The sequence below is a fragment of the Panthera leo genome, chromosome A2 (genome assembly GCF_018350215.1).
Source record: "Panthera leo isolate Ple1 chromosome A2, P.leo_Ple1_pat1.1, whole genome shotgun sequence".
NCBI classification, from domain to species: Eukaryota; Metazoa; Chordata; class Mammalia; order Carnivora; family Felidae; genus Panthera; species Panthera leo.
Window position 1 is genome coordinate 15,410,624 of NC_056680.1, and position 12,165 is coordinate 15,422,788.

The following is a 12,165-nucleotide window of genomic DNA, read 5'->3' on the forward strand; positions in this document are numbered from 1 at the left end:
TACTGAAGAATGCTCTGTTCTTCGTGAAGTTCACAGAAACCAGAATAAAACTGAATGGGAAACCTGAGGCATTTTCACCTGGAGCACATTGTTCTAGAACACCGTGACCTCATCCATCCGACTTCCGTGAGCAAGCATTATTCTGTAGAAGTGGCTTTTCCATGCAATTGGAAGTACACAAAAATGCTTTCAAACGTTTAAAGGTCACTTAAAAAATTTTTTGTTAACATTTACTTATTGTTGAGAGAGAAAGAGTGTGAGTGGGGGAGGGGCGGAGAGAGAGGGAGACACAGAATCCGAAGCAGGCTCCACGCTCTGAGCCGTCAGCGCCCAGAGCCCAACGCGGGGCTTGAACTCACGAACTGTGAGATCGTGACCTGAGGTGAAGTCAGACGCTTAACCGACTGAGCCACGCAGGCGCCCCTGAAGGTCACTTTGGACGTAAATGTTCCTACATGTGTGACACACTATGGAGCCCTGGTCCTCCGGGTGTGGCCCGGGTGGGGCGTTGGGAGTTTTACATGCTCACAGGCTGTTCGAATGGGAGGCGAGGTGTGGAAACACAGAATAAAGGAATGATTTAGGACATTTGTCTCCACGGTCCTGAGGATACTTGGCAGTTGGGGCTGAGACACCCTGCTGATGACGGACCCCAGGAGGGGCGGCCCATGTTGTAAGACTGTGACCATGACTGGGGCCCGAGGGGGACCCGCTCCACAAGGATTCGGGAACGGAGGGCTGTGTGTTTGCCACTGAGTGCACCTACTCTTCAAGCCTTGACATCTACAGTTTTTCAACGCTAGACCCTCTGCTGAGAAGTCCGAAGGCTGAGTACTTGTGCTTGATAAATGCTGGTGCATTTTGAAGGCTAGTGATGACCTCGTCATAAGTGGCCATCGGGTGAAACGGGGAAGCAGTGACAAGACGGCTTGTAAAAGCAGAAGACCTTTCGGATGCCTATTTCTGTTATTTGGGCATTTATAAATACACGAAAAAGAAGTCAAAACAGAACAAAACACTCCAGCCGACGTCCCAGGGGCGTGTTTCAGCGTCTTCGAAGATGTCTGTACAAATCGTACCCAAAGAAACTCGTGAATTCTGTATGTCGGTGAAACACAGAAGGTTTGGGGGGGCCCCTCCCCCCTCAGGAATAACCTTGACCTGCTGATTGCCGTGAAAAAAGACAGGAGACACTAGCCTCGTAGACTAATGCTGCATCATAAATACAGTGCCTTCAGTTACAAGATGCTCTGTTTGAGTTACATATACGCTTTAGAAAACTTCCGTACAGGGGCGTCTGGGTGGCTCAGTCGGTTAAGCATCTGACTCAGGTCATGATCCCACGGTTCCGAGGGCTCGGGCCCCGCATCGGTCTCTGCACTGACAGTGTGGAGGCTGCTTGGGATTCTTTCTCTCCCTCTCTCTCTGCCCCTCCCCTGCTCATGTTCTCTCTCTCTCTTTCTCTCTCTCTCAAAATAAATGGATAAACTTTAAAAAATGTACAAATATTTTCGAATCGATTGTAAGTGATGCTCGTGGTCTTTGCTATAAAGAGTTGGCCACCGTGTCCAGGTATAACGTCATCTGTGGGAACGTTAGATTTACTTTCACCCTCAAAGTGGCTCTGGCACCTTTCCTAACGCGTAAGGCACTGGGGCAGGGGCCGGCTGCACGGACTGCTCACGGGACCACGCCCGGGGCTTTGGGGTCGCATCCTGTGGTTGGGGTGACGGGTCCTCGACCCGCTGTGAGAGACCTCAGATCACAGGAGCGACCCCAAACAAAGGCCTCCCTTCTTCGTGGCCAGCCAGTCCTCTCAGTGAGAAACACAGTCTTGGCGTATTCAGTATGACTGAAAAAAGAGAACTGATTTTGCACCAGTGACATTCAGATGGCTCATCTCAGGGCACTTAAAAAACCTCTCTTCACCCTGATCTAAAAGCACCTGCCCTCTGTTATGTTGGGATTTCTTCAGGGGGAAAAAAATTGCTTAAATTTTATCCCATAAAAATTATAGTCGAATTTCAGCCCATGGTGTGCCCGGATTCTGGGGCTTCCCTAGAATCGAGAAAGCAATGGTCTTCAAGACTGGCCTTGAAAAGCCCGTGTCTTTGGCGGAAAGGAGCCAGCTCGGTGCGACCGTGGGGGCAGGCAGAGGGGAGCAGGGGCCGCTCCGTGGGTGGGTGTGGGTCCTCCCGAGGGCCCTTCCTCCACACCCTCCTAATTCTTCTTGATGGGCTCAGGAAGATGACGGGTTGAGTATTTCTGGAGTAAATATGTTTAAAGGCAGCCAGGGAGATTCCACCTATAAATACAGCCGCAGAACAGCGAGCGGCCAACCGGAGTCTCTGGGAAGCCCAGTCCTCAGGCCACGGGGGGCGTGTCTCCCCTCTTGAGGCAGCGCACGATGAAGGTCCCCAGGGCCACCAGGGGGATACACATGGTGGAAGAGGCCACGAGCAGGCCGATGATGGCCAGTGCGTAGAGGGGGTAATCCTTGGTCACAAGCTGACCCTGAAAGGAGAAGCCGAGGGTCAGCAGGAAGAGCCACCACAGGCAGAGCCCCGCTTGGCAGAGAGCATCTGGGGCTGGGTATCCTTCCATCCGGGGCCACCCGGCTCTGCAGCTTCCTAGCAAGCATGCGGGGTAGACTAGTTGCCCTTGTCTTCTTTCTCTTTCACAAACCTCAACCAGCGTGCTTACGGCAACTGTTCAGAGCTACCCGTAAAGAGCAGGCACAGGAGTAATCAAGGACCTTCCATTTGAGGTGCCATCTGGGCCACCTAAATGGAGGGGGCTTCACCTTAGCCCCGTGCTGTCCAACATGGTAGCCAACAGACACAGGGGGCTACTGAGCCCTTGTAATGTGGCCAGTGGGCGCGAAGCACGGAACTTTACATTGTACTGAATATTCACGAATTGAAATATTAATCACCACCTGTGGTGGTTGGCCGCCATCTTGGACGGCACAGCCCTAGTCTTGGGAGAAGGCTTGGCGGACGTCTGGATTGAGTTGGGGGATGCTTCCCTGAATGCAGATCCATTAAAGCTGACGAGAAAGGAGGCCAAAAAGCCAATAAATGCCACCTTTCCACGAGGGGGCCGCAGAACAGCTACGGCCGAGGGATCACAGGCCAACCGCGCGTGGCTTGTAAACCAAAACGCGCTCGGAGTGTGGTGTGGGAACCAGCCCACAAACTTCCTGTTACTCGTCCTATGACTTTTTGTTGCTGTTGTTGTTCTGTACTGACCAGTACAGAAACCGGGGGAAGCGTTTAGAAGCTGTTTTAGCAATGTGACAGCTTCGTCTCGTATCTGTTGATACAAGAAATAATGGGAGCTTGTAGTCCATACGTGGTTTTCTGTATACATTCTCCCTTTTCAAGGGATTCACTGCTACTGCTTTTGACAAAAGCGTCAGTCTGCTCTGGGTTGGAGAAGACACCCCGGTCCTTCTCCTGCCGGGAGGCAGGTGCGGGGGCGCCTCGCAGCCGCCATCAGTCACCTGCTCACTTGGAGTGGCGTCCTTCAGAGCCACCATGCACGCTGGGTGCTAAGGGACAGCATCTTCTACCCATAGGAAAGCAAATGCCAACTGGCCTGCAGGATTACTTTCCTCCCGGCGTAAATGTTCGCTGTGAGAGTCTGCCTGTATGTAAGGGCAGCCAAGGCTGGCCCTCAGGCCAAGTGCATTGACACAGCCGCCCTGTTTGTCAAAATGCTGACACACGGCGCTTCTGGTCGGTGAACAGCAGTTGCCTGTGGCCTGAGTGAGCCTGTTGCGTCCCAGCCACACACACACCCAGAGCCAGACCCTCCCGGGATGCGGTGACTCGAGCGCTAAGACGGGTCCTCTCGGGCGCCTGCCGGGGCTCAGGGCCCATGCCCCGGAGGCTGGCTCTGCCTTTCCCCAGGAGGCTAAGCGGACAGAGGTCGGAGGGCCTGAGGCTGAGGAGGAGGGAGGAGGGCGCAGCCCGGGGGCAGGAACCAGCGCCTCTGCAGGGGGCTTTCTCCCAACCCCCGGGAAAGGCCCCCTGGGAAGTTCTAGAAGGAATCTTACTCTTTACAGGAGCGCACATCGCAAAACTCAAAGCCCAGGTCTGCTCTCCTGGGCTGTTTTTAAATACCCGGGTGGTGTTTCCAGGCCGCGACAAATAACCTGCCCACACCGCGGAAGCGGATCTTTGGTTTCAGGAAACTTAAAGCCGCTGCTGGAGAGTGAGCCCGGGGGCCCCGCGAGACAGGGGGTACCTGGGAAGCGTCCCAGGCTTGGTATTGCAGCGTCCCCGTGAGGATGTAGTCACTCAGGTAGAAGACAAAGAGGCTGATGATGAGGAGCGGGCTCACGCCGGCCCACATGGCCTTCCAGTACCAGTTCAGGGTGCGGCCAGTCATGGCCTTGAGGTCACTTTCAAATCTATTTGGGAAACGGGGAGAAAGTCTGGATTATGCACGCCGTCGGGGCGGGGGGGGGCGGGGGCTCCAGCGTCCACATCCCTGTTTGTTTAGGAAGATTCTGTTCTGAGCACCACTGAGCCTTGGGCACGACCCCTCCGGGGTGTCTCTCTGACCCCTCCTGGGCAGAGGGGGTGTGGGTGGGGCAGGGGGAGGAGCCGAGGCCACCACAGAGCAGGGGAGCAGAGCAGTCCCCCCAGAGTCAGGTGCACGTCAGGAGATAATCTACCCGGGGCCACCTCCAGATGAAGGCTGCCGGTGTGGATCAGAGGGCAGTTCCCGGAGACAGCAGAAGCCAACAGCCTGGAGGGTCACTTATCAAGCCAGACCTCCACGCTCGGGGACCCCGGGGGGCAGCTCTGCCCCCACCCCTCCCATCCTGGTATCAGCGAATGAAAACGCCCCTAAGAGAGGAATCTCTTTTGTACCCTGGAGCCACAGCAGGTTCTGGGACAGAGGGAGAGCCAAACCTGGGAACGCAGCACTCTGGCCAAGACCCACCGGAGCGGGCGTAAGAGAACCCAGAGCAGTGCCCCCCAAAGGTGGCTGCTCTGGGATTTCGATCGATCGTGTCTGCACACTACGTCTCCCCCCACCCCTGCCTTTTAAAGAACTAATCACGTTTCCTAACACAGACTCAAGTAAGTATGGAAAGTGTCTTCAGCACTTTGGGAAATACTGACCCAGCCATCGTCACCCCCATTTAACGGCAGCAGGCACCGAGGCCCGGGCCGTGAGGTCACTTGCCCAAGGGCACCCGGGTAGCGGCAGACCCAGGCCCAGACCCGGCTTGGCCTGCTGTCTCCCGTCCAGGGCCTTGAAACCGCACCCAAAGCAGAAGTGGCCCTGAAGAGGGGCGGGGGTGGGGTGGGGTGAGACCGTCACCAGCTGCAACCACAGCCACCTGTCGCACTGGGGCCTGGGGCGTGTCCTGAGCTCCCACCTGACATGGCGCTGTTGCTAGATGTTCACTAGATGGCGCTGTCTCCCTCCCCGTCACTCCCGGATCCTGCCACTTCCACACTCTATAGGAGACGCCTTTTTGGTTCTCCCTCCCTCCAGCCTCACCACTTAGCACCACCCCTTTGCATGGACTTGTGCCCTTTCTCCAGCACCTCCAGTGGGCCCTGGGTTCTGTTCCTCTTTCCTCCGCCTTCTCCCTTCCTGGGAAACACCTACCCTCTCAGGTGACCCATCTGCTTCTCCCTCTAGACTGGCATTTCCTGGGTGACCAACTTGTCCCAGTTTACCCAGGACTTCCCCAGTGTTAGCCCTGGACAGCCCGCACCCTGGGAAAGCCCTCGGTCCTGGGAAAGTAGAGTGGGTCACTCTAGCTCGAATGTCCCCAGTAGGTAGCAAATGGGAGGTAGGCTGAAAAAAGGCTTCCTTGACCAAAACGGTTTTGGCAAGGCTACCATTTATACCCCCTCTTTGAGATTCCCAATCGTCTTCATGGCTCCAGGAAGTCCTAGAGGAAAGAAATTCTGACTCTGTTTAACTTATGTCTTGCAAGTTATTTGATCATGGACGTCCCTCAGCATGGCACGGGACCCCAGTGCTTCTGGGGACAGACACAGTGGGAAACGTGGCTCAAAGGGGTCTGGTTTCTAGAATGTCATGGCTGGTGCTGCTCCCTACCCCCACCCCCCTCCAAACCAACGTGGAGGGTGGGAAAAGACTGAGGATGGGGGGGCACAACTTGGCTCACCTGTCTGATCGGCTCATATCTGAGCAGTGCTTCCCAAATGCTCATGTGGACCCCTCCCGTGTGAACGTGTAGGATCTGACTCACCGGGCCTGGGTGGGCCCGAGGTCCCGCATGTACGGTGAGGCTCCCCCCTGGGCCCACGCGGAGGAGCAAGTCTGTCTAAACCAGTGGCCTCAGCCCAGCGGCACAGCCCGTCACCCAGGGGGGGATCTACAACATTCCAGTGCCCGGCCGTGCTCCGGGATCGAGAGCCTGACATCCTGAATCGGCCACATTTTTTTGGTTTTAAGTTATCAACTGGACTTTGGTCAGCGTGCCCGAAAAATACTGATGTTCACCGAGGGTCAGAGTATGTGGTGCCTGGAGGTAACGGATCCCTGCCCCACTAAGCCGCCGGGGCCCGGCACGATCAACAGGCGAACGTCCTATAATAAAAAGTAAAACCACGGGAAATGGGGAGAGGAGGTGTTGGCGGCAGGTCGAACGAGGCCGAGAATGAGCTGAGAGATGAGGGCAGAGGGAAAAGCGATGCCGAGTAGAAAGGGGAAGGCCAAGCGCACGTGGGAAGGGGCTGCTTTCCCGGTGGGGCGTGGCCTTCGGGGCATCCCCACCCCCTGCAGGTGTTGGGGGCGGGGCCTCCTCACCGCCTCAGCCCGAACACGTAACACACGGCGACGATCTCCACCAGGACTATGAGCAGCAGGGGCAGCGTGGCAGCGTAGTCGTTGAATATGTCGAACCAGTAGTTGCCGGCCTCCATGGTGAACACCAAGCCGATGACGCAGTTGACGAGGCACACCAGACCTGGGGCCACGAGACGGCACGCTCACCTGCCTGCCACGCCCCCCCGCTCATCCAGTTTCCTGTGTGGCCGCAGAGCCGCCGACCCTGAGGGGACTCTGCCGGGGACCGGCCTCTCTGCGTGTTTGCCACGGGCGTGTGTGTTCCGGGAGGGGTGGGGGACAGCAAAGGTGTCCCGGGGAATGTGTGCCAGACGTCACTGATGTTAATTCTCGGCGCTGTCCTGCAGGGGGGCCCTCAAACTCGAGGGGGAAAGAAAGTTGTGGGCACGGCTATCTGGGGGCGGGGGGGGCACCCAGCCTGTGGGTCTGGTGATTCTGTTTATCCCAACTCAGCCCCTGAGCTCCTGGGAGGTGAGTCGGGGCAGAGGGTTTGCCCTGCAGGGCATCCCGAGGACTCCTGTGTGGCGGGAAGAGGGAGGAGGGAGAGGAGGGGCAGACGGGAATGTTTACCCAGCTCCCACTACGTGCACCCCAGGCACCTGTCAGGCATTGGATCCAAAAGCCTCAGGAGCCCCCTTTACAGATGGGGAAGCCAAGGGCTCAGAGATACGGAGTAAATTTCCCAACATCCCACAGCAGGTCAGCGACGGAGTCTGGGCTCAGACACTGGCCCTTCTGCCTCCAGAACCCGGGCCCTTGTCCCGGTCTCCTTTGGCTGACTCCCTCGGGCACTCCACAAAGTACCTGACTCGCAAGTTCCCACCTCCCACCTGCCCGTCCCGCCATCATACCATGTGCCGTCACTCACCAAACCCCAGTGCCATCTTGAGGGGACACACAAGGAGAAGGGGCTACGTGTTGGCCGGGAGCTAACGGCACACAGGGTGCTGCTACAGAGACCAGGTGCAAGGGGAGATGCTAAGTGCTAGAAGGTTCCGACGAAGGGTGGGCAGCTCGGCCCAGGCGGTCAGGGCTTTAAGGCGATGGGGTGGGAGCTGGATTGGATTTGGGCTGGGAGAGGGGATGTCCCGGATGCGGTGGGATGGCGCCATCGTGGGTAGGGTGGGGGCCTAGGCGGTAGGGGGGAGGGGGGGCGGACACGTACTGACGGGAAGGGGTGGGAAGGGGCTCTCGGGGCAGGGGCGGGGGCTGGAAATGCTCTGTCTCGACCTAGGCGGTGGTTACTTGAGCGGGAACGTGTGAAAATGATTGAGTTTGTGTTTAAGAAATGTACACGTTCTGTTAACACAGCAGTGGGAACAAAGGCAGAAGCAGGTTCTCTCCTGGCCTGGAGAGTTCTGAGCGCCAGGTCGGTGAGTCCGGCTTTTCCCGGCGCTGGGGCGGCCACTGCGCTGCCTCGTGAGGGAGAACCAGATGCGCGGGTGAGACGCACACGTGCCAGGTCCCGACTGCCCGAGAGGCGGCGAGAGCCACGGCAGGACCGCTAGGAGGTCGCCACCTCCACCAGCACACGGTCCCCGCGGCAGCTTGTCCGTCTGCTTGCGCCCCACGCCCCGCCCTCCCGACCCCCATGTCCTCCGTGGATTGGCCCACTCACCGGAGATGGCCTCCTTGGGCAGGTGGCTGGAGATGACCTTGCTGTCGGTCAGGGGCGTGAGGATGGCCGCCGTGTTCCCCAGCATGCTCCCGATGCCCAGCATCAACAACATGAAGAAATAGAGGACCGACCACAGCTGGGATGCCGCCATGTTCTTAATGGCCTCGGTGTAGACGATGAAGGACAGGCCAGTGCCCTGGACCGCCTGCCCGTGTGAGAAGACACCAGTTAGACACCCCAGTGGACTTACGGCTCCTTGAGCACGCCCAGTGCTAAGCATCCTGTGGGGACCTGGGGACTGGCCACGAGAAGCCACATGCTGAGGCTGGGTTTTCCGTCTGCAGACCAGCCCCTCGGGCTTAGCTGGGCTGGATAGAAACGTGAGTCGTCGGGAGTCCGTATTTGCAAAGCGCGAGGAGCACTGGGTCCGTATTTGCAAAGCGCGAGGAGCACGTCTGTTCGGGATGAAATACAACAAAGATAATTTCTGCTCCCGGTATCATGACTGACTAGGTGCTCCGAGGCCTCGGTGGCTGGGAGCTGAGGTGGGAGGGGGGGGCCAGAGCAAGAGGAGCCCGTAAGGTGGGGTGCTGGCCTGGCCAGCAGGCAACCCGGAGGGCAGTTGTCCCGTGGCCAGATCCCAGCCGCGACAACACCGTTGTGGGGATACTGAACCGCGGAGACAGAACCTAGAGCTCCCTGCTTAAAGACAAACCCCAGAAGCGGTCAAAAGAGGTCATGAGCTGGGGGGTGCCACCTGGCTACCGGCAGCAGAAGCAAACCCTCTCTGGGGGACAGCTCCCCCAATTTAGACCCGCAGGACCACCAGAGATGATCAAGTGGCGAGCTTGCAAACCGATCTGTAAACCCACGAGAAGACAAGCCACCATAAGTAAAGAGTCAGCGGGACTAAGGTTTAGAACACCCTTCCCCAAGAACGGCAGACGCTGGGGGGCAGATTCAGAACATAGGTCAGCTCCATGGCAAACCAGTGAGCGCAGTGGGATTTGCCAGCGCTGGGTGCAGACGAGAGGGGGTGATCGCTCGTAGGGAATTTACAAACGGTAACGAAATTACTCAGGTTGGCTTTTTATCATTACTATGAGCCAACGCATTCTCAACAGTGATCAAACATTCCTCCCCTTGAGGACAGACTGCCTTCCACTCTCCTGTCCAAGGCCACCAGTGGATCAGCGATGTATGACGTATTTTTCTCGGAGAGAGACAGAGAAAGAGCAGGGAAGGGGCAGAGAGACAAGGAGCGCGAGAGAATCCCCAGCAGGCTCCGCGCTGTTAGTGCGGGGCCCGCCCTAGGGCCCCGTCCCACAAATCTTGAGATCGTGACCTGAGCCGAAATCAAGAGTTGGGCGCTCAACGGACTGACCCGCCCGGGCACCCCTATGCATGACATTTTTAAAGAAACAGAAGATATAATGACCAAGATAAATGTATGACAAGAAACCATTGGAATGAAAAGCAAATTTGAGAGTAAATAGCATCTAAAAACATACTGGATGAAAAGACCCCACTGACAGCTAAGGACTGCTTGCACCTGAGGAGAAAATTAGTGGACTTGGAAATATATCCCAGGGAGGAATCCATAATGAAGAAAAAAAAAAAAGATAAGAAGGTGGGAAAACATCAAAGAGTGGCCTTGCAGGGTGGGATGAGAAGGTCCAGCTGGAATTCCGAACGGGGAAGACAGGCGGAAGTCAAGGCGATGATTACGAGGACATAGGTATGAATGTTCCAGAACTGGTAAGATACACAGGTCCGTGTATCCAGGAAGCCCAACGTCACCCAAGCCCACGCTGGATAAATAAAAATGCATCCACGTTTGGATCGCAGAGGCCAGAGTCCAAGAGAAGATGACAGAGAAATCGGAGCGAAGCCGGGCCCTTTGAAGAAGGACTTTCGAAGAGCAGCGATGGAAGCCAGAATCACAAGGCAAAGATCTCCAATGTGTCAAGAGAAAAGAGCTGTACACCTGGAACTAATATAACACTGTATGTTAATTATACTGAGATTAAAATTAAAAGCAAAAAAAAAAAAGTTTATGTATTTTGACAGAGAGACAGAGAGAGCGAGCATGAGCGGGGAGGGGCAGAGAGGGAGGGAGACGCCAAATCCGAAGAAGGCTCCAGGCTCTGAACTGTCAGCACAGAGCCCAACATGGGGCTCGAACCCACGAATGGTGAGATCATGACCTGAGCCAAAGTCAGATGCTTAACGACTGAGCCACCCAGGTGCCCCTAAAGGAAGGCATTTTAAGGGGCTGCTTGGAATTCTCTCTCTCCCTCTCTCCCTCTGCCCCTCCCTTGCTTGCTCTCTGTCTCTCAAACACACATTTTAAAAAGTGTATTTTATTTATTAAAAAATAAAATTAGGTGGACAAGGTGAAAGCGTTCTAAAAATCCTTGCTCTGTTTGGGTGGCAAGTCACGATATCGTTGAATTTCAGATTTTGTTAAGTTAAATACGCACAGGAAAAATTAGGAAGGAGAAATACACTGTGTCCATTCCAAACAGTAGAGAATCAAGTGGAACGAGGGGGAGAGACGAACAAGAACAAACACAATGGGGGGGAAAAAAGCCCAGGTTGAATAAAGGAATAACCACGTAATTCTTGGATGCTGAGCCAAGCTTAAAAGTAAGTCAGGAAACCCCCCAAATGTCCAAAACAAAAAGGAAATTTGAAATGAGTTCACGGAACAGGAACCGAAGCCCACGGAACCGATCAAGGCCTTGAGGGCTGCGGCTTGAGGGCTGGGGCTGTGACACCCGCCCAGGAGGGGGTCAGGCCACAGGCCAGTGTGAGCAGGGAGTCGGGAAAGACTAAGCGTGGCCCCACCCGTGAAATGACCTGATAAGCGAACGTGATGCAAGCCGGATTCCAGAACCAGAGCCAACGTTCCCCGGGAAGTTGGTGCCAGTGGACAAGCCACCAAATGCAGGTGCGGTGGGGACTGGCCTTTGAAGCTCCTGAGCCGTAGAAAAGTAGCTCTGGGGGCCTCATGACGAGCTGTTGTTCTTTAAGCTCTTTAGCGACATCTTTGGTTGAGGAACCAGACATCGTGAGCCACGTCTTAAGAGAAGAATGTGCATGATCCCGGCGTGAAGGCCATAGAAACCACTCTAGGCCCGGGATCCTCAAACAGGGCCCCCATGGATGGACTTGGCGGGGGGAGGAAAGTTAGTAACAAAGGCCTCTCGCTGGGTCAGAACCAGTAGGTCCTCGCCCCCGCCCCCCGGGGGGAGTGGCTGCAGAATCGAACAGGGGGCATCTGGGAGGTAACGCACAGGTCTGACACCAAAGGCTGACCGGAGAATCCTCCTTGGCTTCTCTCAGAGGAGAGAAGCGGGCCGAGATCTTGCCTTACCGTGGCCAGCTCTGATTCCAAGCTGCAGTTCCTAATTTGTGGGAGCACCTCGCTGTATTTGCCGGGGAAGGCCGAGGCTAGGTAGCCCTTCACCTGCTCCAGATTGCTGGCTGTCAGAAAGCCATCTTCAAGGTCAAAGGAGTTGGTCAGCAGCAGAATCACCCTGCAGAGCGGAATGCCAGGTTGACCTTCACTGAGTAGAAAGGCTGCGGTCGCCAACCCCTCTCTCGGAAGCCGGGGTGCTGGGGTTCCCTCCCCTCGGATTGGGCAAGGTCTCTCCAACAAAAGGAATCTGTTGATTGGTGACCTTTTTTTCTTTTTT

At 56.0% G+C, this 12,165-nt stretch overlaps 1 protein-coding gene across 3 annotated transcripts in view; it reads right to left on the bottom strand.

Annotated features, from left to right (window-relative positions):
- Positions 1-1,468: 1,468 nt before the first annotated feature.
- SLC6A20 (solute carrier family 6 member 20) overlaps positions 1,469-12,165 on the bottom strand; it is a 37,446-nt gene continuing 26,749 nt past the window's right edge. For all 3 annotated transcript variants that reach the window (XM_042927502.1, XM_042927505.1, XM_042927503.1), the window contains 5 exons: positions 11,844-12,006; positions 8,465-8,669; positions 6,808-6,967; positions 4,252-4,417; positions 1,469-2,514 (listed from right to left, as the gene is read on the bottom strand). In XM_042927502.1, the coding sequence (XP_042783436.1) occupies positions 2,365-2,514; positions 4,252-4,417; positions 6,808-6,967; positions 8,465-8,669; positions 11,844-12,006 (844 nt within the window). In that variant the 3' untranslated portion in view covers positions 1,469-2,364. The remainder of the gene's footprint in view (positions 2,515-4,251; positions 4,418-6,807; positions 6,968-8,464; positions 8,670-11,843; positions 12,007-12,165) is intronic.